Genomic DNA, 16,679 nt, shown 5'->3' with positions numbered 1-16,679 from the left:
TTAACGGGCGGGGGCCTGTTCCTTTTTACCCATTTTCACAGTAGAGGTGTCCGTTTTTATTTCTTTCTTTCTTGTTTTTAAAACTCCGCTTCTTATTGGTTTGGTTGAAGAATTCTTTTTTTGGATGAACCGGCGGCAAAACGTGTACATGCGGGGGGGGCATATGCCCATTGGGCGGATCCTGGGAATCGCCGTCGCCGCTGCTTCTGTCATATACGGCATCTTACCACATTCTAGCTGGCATTCAATGCCAGAGCTACTGCTGTGCGTTCTACAAGTGGTGTCACGTGCTTATGTCGATGCCGTCACGTTGCGCTCACCGCTCATGGCGCGGCGCGCCTGCGCAACGCGGCCCCGAGAGGGGCCGCCTGGCCCCACCGCTGCCACTGCGCCGCACGGATTTCACCCCACTTTCGCGACTGTGGCCGTCCAACAGTCTGCCGGCGCGGCGGGCGCATTTGAATGCGCCCGCTGCGCCGGCAGACTGTCAGTGCTATCCCGGGCGGGGCGCGCCAGCGAGCCCGGACGCTGGCCAGCCGCGAGGACAGCGCCATCGTCATCGGCGTCTCCTGCAGCAACTTCAACAGCACAAGGTAGCCGGGTCGGAGGCCTCCCGCCGAGCTGCCGAGCCACCCCGCACCCGCGCCACCCTGCCTCAGGGAGTCAGTTGAGAGGGTGCGCAAAACCTTACCAAAACTGGCACGGGTCACGCGCCGCTCGGGAGCCGCGGCGCAGCCTCCAGAGACTGCAACGACAGCGAGCATACGCGCACGCGACTAAGCAGCTAACTCGAGGGGTTTCCTCAATCAACCGAACGCACTAGGCTGGCGAAAAAACCGGGGCGCGGGATTAGTGCGACACGGCAGCGGCTCCCCACCCCCCTACCCACCCCGTCGCGCCGCCGCCGCCGCCCCCGCCCCCGCCGCCCCCGCTGTAGCGTTTGGGGGGGCGACTGGCGACGGCAAAAATGCAAGCCCCGCCCCTGGCCACTGTTCTCTTGTAAAATTCTTTTGGCGGGGGTGGGCGGGTGCACGGAGCTAAGTGCCTCGCCACCCTCGCAGGAGTCGCTTAGGCGGCTCCCGTGGTGTACCTGTGTTAGTGCCAGTGCGCGCCAGTCCCGTGCCCAGTGTAAAGAAAGAAAGAAAACAGACAACCCAAGGGAGGGATGGGAGGACGGCACGCCGCCACCACACAGGGATTTTAAGGAGAGGTGTGTGGTGCGCTATCCGTCGCCCACCCTAGGGAGTCTGCCTCTTCCTATCTCTCTTCGCAGTCTCTCGCCGATTCTCGCTGCAACCTTCATGCCACCTCGCGGTCGTCCCACCCTCGTCGTTCTCTCCCTTGTCACTTCCTCCTCTGTCGCGTTGTTCTCTTCTGCCTCGTCCTGCGACGCCGCCGCCTGCCGGTCCCTTGTTCTCGCGGCTTCTTTCGCCTGTCGGCGCAACTCCGTCCTCCTCGCGGCGTATCCTGGCCCCTCGAGTCTATCGAGCTCCCCTCGCGCAAGGACCACATTTCTGATGTGCGAGGGAGTCGCTTGTGAGATTCTTTGCTTGCGGTTGAGCCGTGTCGGAAGATCGTTGCCCTGCCGTGCCGTCGCGGCGAAGGTCGCGGGGAAGGGTTGCGGCCGAAGGAGCGCCTCGAAAACAGATATGATATTCCTCGCCGCGAGCGCGAGCGGAGTGCTGATCTTCGCCCAACGCCCTCTGTCCGTGCTCTCCTTTACCGGCCCCGACCGGCACCGCTTCCTGCACGGGCTGTGCACCGCCGACGTCAACGCGCTGCGCGGAGCGGGCGTCGCGGAGTCGGCAGTGGTGGACGCCGCCGGCAACACGCAGGACTTACTCACCGTCTTGGATGGCGGCGGCGACGAGCTGCTTGCGCTTGGCGAGCCGGGCCGCGGGTCGGAGCTGCACGCCTTTTTCGACCGCTACCTCTTCCCGGCGGACGCCGTGAGCGTTGCCGAGGCGTCCGGCGAGTACTCGTGCTACGAGGTGGTCGGGGAGGCGGCTGGCTCGCTCCTGGCAGACGCGCTCGGCAGCGAGTTGCCGCACCCGCTGCCGGCAAACGGCGAGGTGCGCCGCCTTGACGGCTCTGCCGCGTGGCTGCTCGGCAGCGGCGCGCTGGCTGCAGCTGCGCCCGCCGCAGCGCAGGAGGGAGAGCGAAGCTTCTCCGTCCTGCTCAAGGACGAGCCGCGGCTGGCGGGGTGCCCTGCTTCTGCACGTTTGCACAGCACACCTCCCCGTCACTACTTTGCGGTGCCGCCCTTCCCCTCCACACCTCCCCATCACTCTTTGCGGTGCCGCCCTTCCCCTCCACACCTCCCCGTCACTACTTTGCGGTGCCGCCCTTCCCCTCCACACCTCCCCGTCACTACTTTGCGGTGCCGCCCTTCCCCTCCACACCTCCCCGTCACTACTTTGCGGTGCCGCCCTTCCCCTCACCGCCCTTGGGCAAGACAGCCGGACCAAAGCTCAGCCATGCGTGTTCTTCAGGTCGCTCGCGGCGGCGGCGCGCCACCTCGACGCCTGCTCTCCTCCGTGGGAGGCCATATCTCCCCACATCTCCCCATATCTCCCATCTCCCCAGATCTCGCCACAGCCTCCAGTCCGTCCCACGGCACTCGTTTCTTCGCTCTCCCTCTCCTCCCCCTTTGCCCGCCCTCCCTTTACCCTCCCCCTCCCCCTCCCCCCCCCCCCCCCCCTCCTCCCCGCTGCGCGTGCGGCGGGGACGGTCCCGGTGTCTGCAGCCTTCTGCGAACCTTCTCGGAACCTTCTTCCCGCAGGCGCTGCGCGTGCGGCGGGGCCTGCCTCGCCGTGGCGCGGAGTTTGCTGCCGCCGGGGCCGCGCTGAAGGTGCCTCCCCTGTGGCTTGGGCGGTGGGAGGCGGTCGCAGTTGACAAGGGCTGCTATCTCGGCAATGAGGTCCAGGCAGATCCCTGCCCCGGGGGGGGGTGTATTCCTCTCTTGTGAACTCAGACCTCTCGCTCATCTCCGTCGGCCACGGCGGGGGCTCCGTCCTCTCTTTCCGTCTACGTACTGCCTCCTCCCCCCACATCATTGAGAGGCGGAGCTCCATTTGAGTCCCCATCTCTCGGTGTCTATCCCTCAGGTCCTCGTCCGCCTGTCGCGCGCCAAGCGGCAGAGGCTCGAGTTGTACGGCGTCGCGCTGAGCTGCGCGCCGGCCGAGGCGTCGCGCCACTGGGCCTCCCTTGAAACACGCACGGCTAGCCATTCCTGTGTGAAGGGGGGAGGGGGGGGGGGAGGGGGGGGGGGGAACATCGCCCGCCCCTGCACCCCACACTGGTACCCCGGTGCGTGGACAAGGCGCTACATGCGCACGTCCCTGCGCCTCGCCTCAGGCGGAAGGTTCCGAGAAGGTTCCGAGAGAAGCTTCCCTCACCTCAGGTGCCTGCAGCGGGGGCGGAGGTGAGGCTCACGACAACCGCAGAGGCGGGCGGAGGCGCAGGGGAGGCGGGCGCAGAGGCGGGCGCAGAGGCGGGCGCAGAGGCGGCTGCAGAGGCGGCTGCAGAGGCGGGCGCGGCGGGCGAAGGAGAGGCGGGCGGGGAGGCGGGCGTGGCGGGCGTGTTCACGTCCGTTCTGACGGGCGAGGAGGACGGCGGCACCCCCTTTGCTCTCGCGCTGCTCTCGCCACGTGCGGCGTCCGTCGGCAAGCGAGTGGTCGCGGGCGGTGCGCTTCACACAAAAACACAACCACGGACCCAAGACGCACAAGCTCAGACAGTCGAGAAGGGAGAGAGACAGCAACGACAGTCAGAAGCCAGCGCTGGGTCCCAGGAAGGCGAATGCGAGGACGGCCTCTAGTGTGAGCTCTAGCTAGTGAGCTCATCGCTACTATATGCAGCGCTTCACCGCTCGGGGCGGGGGGCCTCACACGCCCTCCCTCACACGCCCTCCCTCACACGCCCTCCCTCACACGCCCTCCCTCACACGCCCTCCTTCCACACGCCCTCCCTCACACGCCCTCCTCCACACCGCTCCTTCCAGGAATCGCCGGCGTCGTTACTGAGCTACCGTGTGCCAGCCGCGCGCGGGTGGGCGATGGCGGCGCGGGCCCGGGAGGCGAGGCGGGGAGGGAGGAGGCGGAGCCAGACGCGGAGGCGCGCGCGGCGGCAAAGGCGGCCGAGGCGGAGCGGAAGGCGAAGAAGCTGGCCGCGATGGCGGCTAAGATGAAGGCGCTCGGACTGGCGTGACGGACGTGACTGGCGTGCTGGACGCATGGCGTGCACGTTCATCTGTTGGCCGATGCGCCGCCCGAAAGGCCGTGCCGCAGCTGTCCCTGTCGGCTGTCGCCCGTCACGATGTGTGACGAGACACGGCGCGAGACGATGGGAGGCCGCCGGGACCGAGCTCTGGCGCGCTGCTGGCGTGGCGGATCGCGCGTTGAACGCCCCCCCCCGTGCGGCGCCCGCGGCCCGCGGCGCGTTCTTTTCAATACAGCCAATAAATCAGCTACTGGTCAACCCTCCCCTGCGCAACAGGCTAACCTACGCATGTAACGGCCGTCAACAGTACACCGCGCGCAGCGACATGCATGGAAGTACAAGTGTAGAAACTAAGAAAAACGGACGCGCGCGCGAGGTGACGATCGATGGGTATACACGCCGAAACGCAGACGAGGAGTAAGGATCTCACGCCGCGGCGGGGACGGGGCGCCCCCGGCAAAGGCATGCACAGTCAACATGTACAAGTGGGTCATGCAGTCGGCCGCCAGAAAGTGTACAATGGGTCAAGCGCAACGCGAGACGCCAGAGGTGTGGAACGGAGAGAAGGATGTCGGCCGGCGGCCTGTCAGCACGACCATGCGTTCTCATCGCTGCCCTCGGCGATCGCAGACGACATGAGCGGGTACGCCAGTCGCACGAGCTTCCTCGACGGCGTTCGCTGCTTCATGCCGAGCGGGCCGATCCTCCGTTGCGCGGCGTTGCTGCGGTGGAGCTGGAAGAGCTTCCACGTGTTGCTGACGAACGCCGCGGTCGCGAAGAAGGTCCCCACACCCAACGCAAGCAGCCCCGCCTTGCCGCCTGCCGGCGGCTGCAGCGAGTAGGTGACCATGCCTCTCAGGGAGGTCCTGGAGGAGGGGCCGGAGATGGCCGAGGTTGTAAATGCGCGCGCTTTTGGATTTTTCAAAGGCGGCGTGCGGCGCAAAGTACTTGCCAGGTCCTCTTCGGTCGCCTAGCCCCAGCGCCGTCTGTCGGACGCCTGCGATAGCGTGCCCCGAAGACGGCGACACATTGCCGGGAGCACTGGGGTCGCGCGGGGGCGGCCCTACCTACGGCTTTACCCTCTTATAGGGCGTACCACCCATGGCTTTCGACTTTCGTAAAAAAGAATTGAACACAACTCTCTCTCACGCACACAACTCTCTCTCACAGCAGACAGGCTCGACACAGGTGCGGACAGGCACTGTGCTGCCAGCGGCAATGGCAGCGGCGGCGGCGAGCGAGGGCGGCAGAGAGGTGAGGGCGGTTTGCTTATCTGAAACGCGTGCTTGGGCGGCAGAAGGGAAGGCGGTGGTGAAAGAGGCGGGGGGCGAGCTGCGCGGGCTTTCTCACGGCCCAGGCGACCACGCCGCGACCTTCTTGGGCAGCAGCTGGTTCGACAGGTCCTCTCCGTGGCCCAAGCAGCCGTCCTCGCCCTTGCCCCACGTGGAGACGGCGCCGCTGGCGGTGAGGGCGAGGCTGTGGTACGCTCCAGCCGACACAGCGACGACGCGCTGGCCAGCAAAGGCCTCGATCTTCTTGGGCAGCAGCTGGTTCTGCTCGTCGCCGTGGCCCAGCTTGCCGAAGCCTCCAGGGCCCCAGCTCCAGACGGCGCCGTCGGCGGCGAGGGCGAGGCTGTGGCCGATTCCCGCCGACACAGCGATGACGCGCTGCTCAGCAAAAGCCTCGACCTTCTTGGGCAGCAGCTGGCGCAGCTCGTCGCCGTGGCCCAACTGGCCCTCGCCTCCCCAGCCCCAGCTCCAGACACTGCCGTCGGCGGTGAGGGCGAGGCTGTGCCATGCTCCAGCCGAGACAGCGACGACGCGCCGCCCGGCAAAGGCCTCGACCCTTTTGGGCAGCAGCTGTAGCTGCGTGTCGCCGTGGCCCAGCTGGCCAAAGCCTCCATAGCCCCAGCTCCAGACAGCGCCATCGGTGGTGATGGCGAGGCTGTGCATGCCTCCAGCCGACAAAGCGACGACGCGGTGCCCCTCCAAGACCTCGACCTTCCTGGGCAGCAGCTGGTTCTGCGCGTCGCTGTGGCCCAGCTGGCAGTTCCCTCCATAGCCCCAGCTCCAGACAGCGCCATCGGTGGTGATGGCGAGGCTGTGCATGCCTCCAGCCGACAAAGCGACGACGCGGTGCCCCTCCAAGGCCTCGACCTCCTTAGGCAGCAGCTGGTTCTGCTGGTCGCCGTGGCCCAGCCGGCCCTCGCCTCCAAGGCCCCAGCTCCAGACACTGCCGTCAGCAGCAAGGGCCAGGCTGTGGTAATACCCAACCGACACGCTCACGGCACGCTCGTCGCCCAGCGAAGCGGAGAGGCGCCTCGGCGTGTTGAGCCGCGCCACGCCCTCGCCGTGCCCGAGCAGCTCTGGGCCGTCGGACGAGCCGCACGACGAGAGCCGCCCCTCGCCGTCAATGAAGACGCTGTGCGTTTTGCCTGCCGCCGCCCTCGCCGGCGGGTTGGCCTCGCGAAGCAGCGCAGAACAGCACAGCCACCGCACGGCGCAGCTCTCGCCCTCTGGCTGCGCCGGCAGCTCGAAGCCGCGCTCTTGCGCCCACAAGCGGATGCCCTGCTCCGCGAGCGAGTGAAAGAGCAGCGAGACGGCCGCGGCGCGAGCGATGTCGATGGGGCTGTCGCAGCGAGAGAGGGCGCGCTCGAGGAGCTCCCTGGGGAGGTCGAGCAGGCGGGCGGGCGGCGGCGTGTTCGGCGAGGGAGCGGCGGTGGAGGCGGAGGCGAGGCGGCGCGAGCGGCGGCGCGGCGAGGTGGACATCGCGAAGAAAAGAATTTTCCCGGCAGAATTTTACAAATACAAGCCCCTCTCACAGCAGACTGGCACGAACTAGCACCACAAAAGGCACAGCAGACAACGGCCCCTTATGGGCCGTCGAAGAGGCCGTCATACTCCTCCGGCCTCGCCCCCCTTTCCCAACCCTACACCCAACCCTCCCCTGGCTCAGGCTCCTCATCCTCGCGGCGCGCAGTGCGCACCCCGCCCCGCGAAGACGAACCCTTCCGCCGGCGTGCCTCGCGGGACTGCCGCCCGCTGCCGCCGCCCGTCCCCCCCTCCGCCGAGGGGCATACAGCACTGCCAGCCAGCCTCTTCCACCTCTCCTCAAGGGCTGTACTATAGGCCATATTGCGCCGCCTCCTACTGGCAGCCGGGCGGGCGCGCGCCGCGGGCGCCTCGGCGCGCGCACGGCTCGCAAAGTTCGAACGAGTACTGCTTGGGGCAAATGTAGATTTCCCGAAATATTTTGAGAAATATGACAGCCTTGTTCGGAAGGAGAAATTTCCGGAAATTTACCATACCTGTGTTGACGCGAATGACACTGACGCCTGAATGACACTGACGCCCGATGACCCGCTTGACCGGTGACCGATGACCGATGACCGCTGACCGATGACCAGCGTCAGCCTCTCCGCGGAGGCGCACCATCACTGCCGCGCGGGCCTGCCGGCTCAAGCAAGGCACGGCAGGCCCGCACGGTGCCTGGTCCAACATGGGGGACACCTTGTTCCTTACACGGAAAGGGGCGAAACTTGAGCATGGAGTGACAGGGCGAAGAAATTTCTCGCAAATTTGCCGTGGTGGGGCACGAAATAAAGACGAAAGAAATGAAAGAAATATCCTTACGCTGGGCAGGAAATCTACATTTGCCCCAAAGTACTGCCGCCCGGCCGCCTCAAGGCTGCCGGGCGGCAGTAAAGGCTGCCGGACGGCAGTACTCGCCTCGCAAGGCGCGCACCGGCTGCTCTGGCTGCTGCGCCGGCGGCCGCTGCGCTGGCCGCTGCTGCGCCGGCTGGCGGGCGGTACGGCCGCCGGCGGCCGGCGGCCGCTGCACCCGCGCCTTCCCTCGCGGGCGCCGTCGCGCCGCGCGCGCCCAACTCTGCTGGTACACGGCACGCGTCGTCACTCAGCCGCGGATAACAGGCGGTGCTGTGCGCGAAGCGCGCGCGATCTCGTACTTTTAAGGCTGGATCCGGCCATTCCAAGGGTATACCTTTGAGAATCCCCAGCGTCCCACCCTCCTAGTCACACTCTCAATTTCTCGACTGGCCAACACGAGGTGCTTCGATCGGGGGTGGCCCATTTCTTTTTTCCTTTCTTTTTTTGGGTCCTGTGGGCACCCTATAAGAGCACATACCTTGAAAAATCAGTCGGGCTCGGGCTGGCACTGTTTTGGAGAATTTTGCAACAAAGCTCCCTCGCACAACACTGGGCACGGGACCGGCGCGCACCGGCACGTATTGGAGAACGACGACAGCGAGGGGACGGACGTAAGTAAATGTGTATGACGGAAATCCAGGCGGTTCGCCCGCCACGTCGACACATGCCCGGTGCGATGCCTCCGCCCCGGCTACCCCAGAACCTCTCGCATGTCGCCATGGTGATGGTCATGTCGGACAGCCAGATCCGTAACGGCGCGCTCGACTACCTCGCGCCGACGCTCGCAGCCTTTCCACACCACGTCGTCTTTGGCGACACTCGCGATGAGAAGCTCGGCGTGCATGCGTGCTGTGAGGGCAAGACGTACCTCGGCTCCAATCTGGCGATGGCGCAGGAGAAGCTTGAGCACGTCTACCGCCAGGTGTGGCTCATGTTTGCGCCCACGCCCGGCCTGCGCTGGTTCATCTTCTCGGACCACGACGTCTGGTGGAACACAGCGCGGCTGCCGCGATACTTTGAGGCGCTGGACGAGGCGCTCGCGTTGCGGCCGCATGCGGCCGGCAGAGTGGTTGCAGGCGGGGGCGATGATAGCAACGTCCGCGTTCCGCGCGTCTTTGGCTGCTACACCATCCTGAGCCGCGCAACGCTGCAGCTGCTCGCGCAGGTGGTGGCGGCAGCGGGACAGCCGGGCTCTCTCTTGCCTCTTGCCTGCCTCGCTCCCCAGCCTCATGCCGTCGTCGCCCAGCTTCATGCCGACGTCGCGCGCTGACTGGCACGGCTGAATTCCCTGCGCCCAGGTGGACGAGGAGAGCGGCCTCTCGTACCTGCAGTGCTGCAAGAGCGACTTTCTGATGATCCCTCGCGAGCGGCGCGCGGAGAGCGGCCTGCTGGACGCATTCGTGGAGAAGCGGCAGCGGAGGGTACAGGAGCGGTCCGGAGCGACGACGGGCGGTGCGTTTAATCTGACCCGCCGCCCTCGGCGCGGCCGTGCCCTCGGCGAGATCAAGGACCGTGCGCTCTACAACAACGACCACCTCCTCTCGTGGTGCCTCCGGCCGCGGAGCGGCTGGAGAGACTACCCCAGCGTGTGCGACGGGATGTACGCGCGGCGGTGGGAGGTGGACGCGCGGCCCGTGTGGGTGCTCAACCAGAACCCGGGCTTCGTCTACTCGGTGCTCCTCTCACAGGGGCCCTGGTCCCCCTTTCGGTTGGGCGTGAGCACCGTCTATGTGACGCTGCTCCCGCCGCAGTCTGCGCTCGTTGCAAGGTGCCTCGACCCGTTTTGGCCTGTGAATAGGTGACGCTGCTCAGCTGGAACCCCCTCGTCAACGAGACGCGGCCGTGCCGCTCCGTCCATCACGTCGCCCTACACCATGTCGACCCGGCAGGCATCCGCCTGCTGAACGAGCACTGTGTGCACTGAGAGACAGCAGATTTAGTGCGCTTGCGCAGCAGCTTACTTCAACGCTCAAGGCAACCCAGGATGCCGATTCATACCTCGCAGACCCAAAACGCCGTCAACGAAAGATCTTGACCACTGGTGGCCACATTCCGATTCAGCCACGCATCCGGCGCTCAAGGCGGCAAGCAAAGCAAGGACTGGGTGGGGTTAGAGAGAGCAAGCAGGCTGCTCCGCCTCTACTCGAGCAGCAAACGCCGGCTTCCAGGCGAGGCACGGACGAGGGTATCTAGACAGATATGTTGATTGTTGTGAGAAAGAGAGAGATTTTAGCAACACAATACCTTACAACTGTAACACTCACTCACTCACACATCATTTGGGTATGTGTGGGGTCGGGCGGGTGAGGGCTACGAGGAATCGCAGGTAGGTAGGTAGGTAGAAAGGTGCGGACTGGACACCAACGCGGTATGGGTGGACGCGAGACAGATGAATCGCGTCTGTCCTGCCGTACATATGTAGGACCCCAACCCTGGCGGCCTTGTCGGGAAACTCTCTCAACCTGCGTCGCGGGTCGCCGCCTTGCCCTTCCGAGGACTCCGATGGTGTCTGTCCTGCTGCAGCGCCTCAGCTATACGCCGCCGCCGTGGGCGTCGGCGCTCGCGGCGCCTACGCACGGCCGCATAAAGCTCGGCCACCTCCCGACTCCGCTGATGCGGTGGGCGTGCGGCGCACTCTCGGAGCTGGGTGTGCGGTGGAGCATCAAGCGGGACGACCTCTCCGGCAACGAGCTCTCCGGCAACAAGGTGCGCAAGCTCGAGTTCCTGATGGCCGAGGCGGTCGCCGGCGGCCACGACTGCGTCGTCACGATTGGCGGCGTGCAGTCGAACCACTGCCGAGCGACGGCGGCAGCAGCGCGGCTGGTGGGGATCGACGCGCACCTCATCCTGCTCGTCCGCGACAAGAGCTTTGGCGACGAGCCGGGGCTGCAGGGCAACCTGCTGCTGGACCGGTTGCTCGGCGCGACGCTGCACCTCTGCTCCGGTAGCGACTACCTGCGGCAGGGCGGTGACCTGGCAGCGATGAACCGGATCAACGAGCAGGTAGCGGCGGAGCTGCGGAGGCAGGGGCGCGTGCCGTACATCGTCCCGGTCGGAGGAACAACGCCCCTCGGCACCTGGGGCTACTTGAGCGCGGTGGAGGAGCTGAGGCAGCAGCTGCAGCCGGAGGAGGGGGCGGCGGCGGCGGCGGGAGGGGGGGCGGCGGCGGAGGCGGCGGCGGCGGCGGCGGAAGAGGCGGCGACTTTCGACCCGATCGACCACATCGTGTTCGCGGTCGGCTCGGGAGGCACGGCGGCCGGACTCGCGCTAGGCAGCCACCTGGCGGGGCTGCGGCCGCAGCTGCACGGTGTCGCGGCTCACACAAAAACACAACCACAGACCCAAGACGCACAAGCACAGACAGTCGAGAAGGGAGAGGCAGCAACGACAGTCAGAAGTCAGCGATGGGTCCCAGGAAGGCGAATGCGAGGACGGCCTCTAGTCGCGGCTCACCACTCGCCAGAGCATAGACACTTCCTAGACACTTCCTAGACACTTCCTCTCCGGCCTCCTCTACCAGGTGTCGCGACTCACCACTCGCCAGAGCATAGACACTTCCTAGACACTTCCTAGACACTTCCTCTCCGGCCTCCTCTACCAGGTGTCGCGGTCCACCACTCGCCAGAGCATAGACACTTCCTAGACACTTCGTAGACACTTCCTCTCCGGCCTCCTCTACCAGGTGTCGCGGTCCACCACTCGCCAGAGCACTTTTACGACCTCATCGACGCGGAGGTGTCCGAGCTGAGCGGCGGCAGCTTCGAGGCGTGCGCGCGCGAGATGCTGGCGATCTACCCGGGCGCGGGGGCGGGATACGGTGTGGCGACGCCCGAGCTGATGGCCTTTTGTGCAGAGACGGCGCGGCAGTCGGGCGTGCTGCTCGATCACACCTACTCGGGCAAGGCGCTCTACTACTTTGCGCAGGCCGCGCGCGCGCAGCCCGAGCGCTTCCGCGGCAAGCACATCCTCTTTTGGCACACGGGAGGCGCGCCGGCGCCCCAGAAGCGGAATGCGAAGTCTTGCCTTACCCGCCGCGCATACCCGCCGCCCTCTGCGCGCACCCCGCGCGCACCCCGCGCGCACCCCACCCGCCCCCCCACCCGACCGGCCGGGCGGGCGGCACGCGGACCTCATCTCTTGCCCTTCCGACTAGCGCTCGAGAGGACACCTACTCCGCTGTAGTCGACTGTGTTCCGCTGTGTTCACTGCATTCGTACTCTCTCTCTCTCTCTCTCTCTCTCTCTCTCTCTCTCTCTCTCTCTCTCTCTCTCTCTCTCTCTCTCTCTCTCTCTCTCTCTCTCTTCGTATATCCCGTGTATTCACGCGGTGCTCAAATACACTCACTGCACACCGCATTCCCGCCCTGGTGTTGGTGGATTCACCGCGTAGGCGCGCTGGCCCTCTTTGCCAAGACGGACGAGCTGCTGTCCCATCTGCCACCCGGCCAGGTGCGGCGCCTCAAGCTGCCGTGATGGTGGGCAATTGTAGCCCAAGGACCACTGGCGCAACTTGAGAGACCTCCAGAGAGCAGAGGTGTTATTGTGAGTACGTGCGGGCCACTGCGGGTCGACAGCAGACGAACGGTAACCCTGTTAGCCCCTAAACGGCTAGCTTCCGTCTTGCCGTTTGGTTGTAAAATTCCGGACGGCCTCTCTTCCGCCGGCTCAGTCTGCTTCCTGTTTTAAGGTCCTTTTTTTATAATTCCTTTTAAGCTTTTTCCAGAAAAAGAATTCTTTAACTTAGACTATTAATGGCACGACAAGATCAAGAAACCGCGCGGCGAAAACGATGGGCGCACCCGAGATTGCCGAGAATGGAGCGCTGAGACGGAGGGGAGAGGATGGGTGAGGAGGTTGCGAGGGAGGAGACGCGGGGGGCGCCAGGGGGGAGGGCGACGACGGTCGCCCCGGACTGGCTCGCGAACGAGCTGCCCGTTCCCGCCGAGGCCGTTGCCGTTGCCGGCGGCCGCGTCCCGCGTGTTTTCCGCTATGAGCAGCTCATCTACACCGCCGCGCTGCCGAGACTCGCTGCCGGTGCCAAGGCTCCGGCGTCAGGCAAGGCGCCGGCGTCGAGTGAGGCTCCGAGGAATTGCCTTTGGTATTTCCAGAAAAAGAAACCGCGCAGGCAACGCGCGCCCGTGGGGCCTTGTTCGTGTTGGCTTCTGCATGGATTCTCTCACACAAGTTGCCGCTAAGAGCTCCGAGGAGAGGCGGAACGACAAGAAGGTTGCGCTTTGGGAGTGGCTCATGTCGCAGCCCAAAGAGGTGCTCGTGGAAAGCTTGTATCGCGGCGTGATCTCGGCGCAGCGGCTCGAGGCGATCGTCAAGCAGGAGCGCAAGGAGTGGGACCGCCAGAACAATGAGGCGCCCGCCTACAAGAATCTGCAGGTCCACGGCAGTGTCGACGGCGTCAAGATCGGCCTGAGAGTTTTCTCGAGCGACGGCAGGAAAGCAGGGAAGGTGGTCGGCTTCGAGCCGTCGCCCACGATCTCCGTCAGTCTGCCGCTGCCGGACACTGGCGCAGTCTCCGCCGACGCTGGCGGCTCCGCCGCCGACGCCGGCTCCTCCTCCGCCGCCGACGCCGGCTCCTCCTCCGCCGCCGACGCCACCGTCGCCATCGCCGCCGCCGTTGCCCCGCTCACCACGCCCGGTGCGTTTGTCGTGCAATGGGCCTCCAAGCCGGCAGCGGCGCGCAACACGTACGATGGCGCCACGGAGAGCTTCGACCTCGCGGCGCTCAAGGATCTGACCTGGCACAAGCCTGCGACCGCCTCCAAGGCGGCAAAGGTGGAGGCGTCACCGGCTCTGCCCTCTCTGCCGCACCCCCCCTCACACCACCCACCCGCCCACCCACTCACCCTCCGCCCTTTGCTGGTCGTGGCTGCCGCGCTCCCCGCTTCTCTCACCGCCGCCGCCCAACCTCCGCTTCCCCCACCGCCGCCCCCACCGCCGCTCCCCTCACCACCACCGCCCCCACCGCCGCTTCCCTCACCGCCGCCCAGGCGGCCGAGGGCGACTGGACGAAGTGCGTCTTCGAGTCCTTCTTCGACGACGTGCGGCGGTGCGGCCAGCGGCGGGAGGGAGGGGGCGAGTCCGAGGCGGAGGAGGTGTGGCTGTGGCTCCAGCTGACGCCGCCGCTGGTCGCCGCTTTCGAGGCGATGATCCGAGCGGCGAATGCGGTCCGCATCAACACCGGCAGCAGGTGGGACAACAAGTGGACGCCGCCGGCGCAGCTCACGCTGCTGCCCGCGACCGGCGAGGTCGAGCTCTCGATGAGCGGCATGCGCGCCGTCGTGCCCGCCCCCAGCCTCCTGCACACGCCCACCCTCGCGCGGGGCCCTCCGCCCGTGCTCACCTTCTCGGTCTCCAACCTGCTGAGCCGCACGGAGGAGTACTGGAGTGAGATACACCTCAGCGGCCACACCGGCTGCCACACCGTGCTCGGCCCGCGGCCGGACGGGCGAGCCAAGGGGCTGGTCGGCTCCTTCCTGCGCGTCTGCGGCCCGCGCGCGAGCCCGGCGAGCGGCGGCATAGCCGACGGCGCGGCGGTTGTGAGCGACAAGTCGCTCACGACACTGACGCACCTGTACCAGCCCGCGGCGCCGCTGCTGCGCTTCTACGTCTGGGCGCTGCAGCGGCGCGGCCTCACCGTCGACCTCGTGCAGAACGTGGTCCGCTTCCTGCTGCTGCGGAAGGACGACACGCTCGACGGCTGTGGGCGCCGCTACACCCACGGGCACGGCTGGGAGCACACTCAGAAGCACACCGTCGTGAGCCGCGCAAAGCAGCGGGACGCGGTCGAGCCAGAGATCGTCGTCGCCCTCTCGCCGGCGCAGCTGAGCGCGCTCAAGCAGTGCGCGAGCCTGCTGAGCGTCGGCGCCACGCACCACCGCGCCGCTTGGCTCCGCATGCGGCTGGAGGTGGACGAGGCGGGTGCGCCGTCCCTCCGCCTGCGGCTCTCTGTGGCATACCACCACCAGCACGAGAGGGAGTTCCCAGGACAGGTCTCCACGGCGAGCCTGACCTTCCGGCCGTCCGAGTCGTTCACAGCCAAAGCAATCACGCGCGGACCCGGGCGCGGGGAGCGGCTCGGGCGGCCGGGCGCGGGCCGCGTCTTCGAGGCGAGCTTCAACGTCAGCGACGGCAGCGGGAGCGCCTCGCAGGCCCCTAAGAGCCCGCTCGTGGAGGCGCTCCTCAACGCGCCGCCGAAGATGCGCGCGGAGCTGCGCGTGCGCCCTGGCGCCCTCACCCTCTGGCTCGCGCTGCCCAAGGGCGGCCACATCTCGGCCGATGCGCCAGAGGGCACAGAGGGCATCGAGGAGGTGGACTAGGATGCGAGCATGCTCTGAGTCGGAGGCGCGGTCGCCGGAGGTCGTTGAGAAGGAAGGACGCGCGAGTGCTATCGCGTCCAACTCTCTGGCCCTTGCGTACGTATAGGACACTCTGGCCGCGGGGGAGCTCGTGCGCGAGTTTCTTCTTTTGGTGTCAGTGCCATCGCGCGCGCGACCAGCCACGAGCCGAAAGCGGCAGCGAGCAGGGGCGGCGAGACGCGCAGCTAGCCTCGGGATGATCCCGCAGAGACGAAGCTGCTCCGTAATAGGATATACCATATACGAAAAAGCCGCGTACCGCCGCGTGGCTGCACCGACAGCCCGACAGACATATTGGCTAGTGCCATTTCACTGTGGCACAGCTCGCGTTACAAAACCTTGATTTGACCATTTGCGCAAAAAGGTACATCTCGGTGCCTTCCAGAGGCAGCTGTGACCCCGCCGAGTGGACGGGGGCACTCGGCAGGTGGCGCGGAGTGCCCCCGTCCACTTGGCGGGGTCGCAGCTGCCTCTGCGCGTCCTGGGGATGTACCTTTGTCGCGCGCGGAGACGACTCGACGCCGCTGAGATCGGAGATCAAGCTCTGACAGGTCGCACGTCGCTCCTTTGACGCCGACGTGACTCACCCGTGCAGATCACATCAGGACACGGTCTCGACGCGCTCGGTACGACGCCTGCGACCCGTCTCGGGTCAGGTGGCACGACGCTCATCGCGCCTACCAGCGCAGCCGTGCAAGTTGACACGACGAGGTCGAGCACGCATCTATACGCTCGCCGAGCCTTCCTTTCCATCCCATTTGGCAGCCTGGGAACGGTGGCGGTCAGAGGCAAAGCATACGAGGGGTGGTGGAACCACATGTCACGGCTACTGCCGGCTCGACCCCACGATAGCCTCCGGAGGCTGACTTTGAGGCACAATCATCGGACGACGTCGGCGAGTTGAGTCGCGCTCGCGGTAGCCAGATGACCTCTCATACTAGTATCATCGGCCATGGCCGCAGGAAGCGCGGGGGAGGGCGCTGGGAGCAACACGGAGCTCCGTTGGACGTTTTCAAGATTAGCGTGTCAGAGTGAAATGGAACTAGCCATTCACATACATGGCTTTATACGGCAAAAGTTTTTTGTTCTTCTTTCTTGCCGGCTGTTATGTTCTTGGTCACATGGTGTTGGCTGTTGCTGAACTGCTCGTACGGGCTACAGCTTGGTATGCACTATGGGGCTATCCCAACATGCGTGACACCGACTTCGGAACAAAGCCTCGGCAGCAAGGGCAGGCCGTGTTGATCGGCTCCATCCCGTGGCTCGTCTCGACGTCACTATCGTCGCTCAGCCAAGCGTGCAGGCAGCGGTAGTGGAAGAGGTTCTTGCAGCAGCGCGTGGCGCCCCAACCGTTCGGGTCACATGCCTCCGATTGCGAGCAAACCTGGTTTGTGGAGCTCCCGCAGATGTTCTGACAGAGACCT

The 16,679-nt window shown here is 65.9% G+C and overlaps 2 protein-coding genes across 2 annotated transcripts; both read left to right on the top strand.

Moving 5' to 3' along the window:
- Positions 1 to 2,457: 2,457 nt before the first annotated feature.
- On the top strand, positions 2,458 to 3,270 carry EMIHUDRAFT_456398 (hypothetical protein; the record flags this gene model as incomplete). The annotated part of the gene is made up of 2 exons (XM_005783635.1): positions 2,458 to 2,544; positions 2,783 to 3,270. Coding segments are annotated over 2 exons (273 nt in total), but the record flags the coding sequence as incomplete, so codon positions are not given.
- A 7,040-nt stretch (positions 3,271 to 10,310) lies between these two features.
- On the top strand, positions 10,311 to 12,601 carry EMIHUDRAFT_418319 (hypothetical protein). The gene is made up of 3 exons (XM_005783634.1): positions 10,311 to 10,982; positions 11,058 to 11,193; positions 11,569 to 12,601. The coding sequence occupies exons 1-3, from the start codon at positions 10,389 to 10,391 to the stop codon at positions 12,066 to 12,068; spliced, it is 1,230 nt and encodes a 409-aa protein (XP_005783691.1). The 5' UTR covers positions 10,311 to 10,388; the 3' UTR covers positions 12,069 to 12,601.
- The last annotated feature ends 4,078 nt before the right edge of the window (positions 12,602 to 16,679 follow it).

The sequence above is a fragment of the Emiliania huxleyi genome (assembly GCF_000372725.1).
Source record: "Emiliania huxleyi CCMP1516 chromosome Unknown EMIHUscaffold_179, whole genome shotgun sequence".
Taxonomy (NCBI): Eukaryota; Haptophyta; order Isochrysidales; family Noelaerhabdaceae; genus Emiliania; species Emiliania huxleyi.
This window is presented reverse-complemented; position numbering and strand designations above follow the sequence as displayed.

Excerpts from the sequence above, each read along its gene's own strand:
- EMIHUDRAFT_418319 (XM_005783634.1), top strand. The coding sequence starts at position 10,389 with ATGGTGTCTGTCCTGCTGCAGCGCCTCAGCTATACGCCGCCGCCGTGG. Across the intron at positions 10,983-11,057 it reads CCTGGGGCTACTTGAGCGCG|GCGGCGGCGGCGGCGGCGGA; the intron begins GTGGAGGAGCTG and ends GCGGCGGCGGAG. Across the intron at positions 11,194-11,568 it reads GCTGCGGCCGCAGCTGCACG|GTGTCGCGGTCCACCACTCG; the intron begins GTGTCGCGGCTC and ends CTCCTCTACCAG.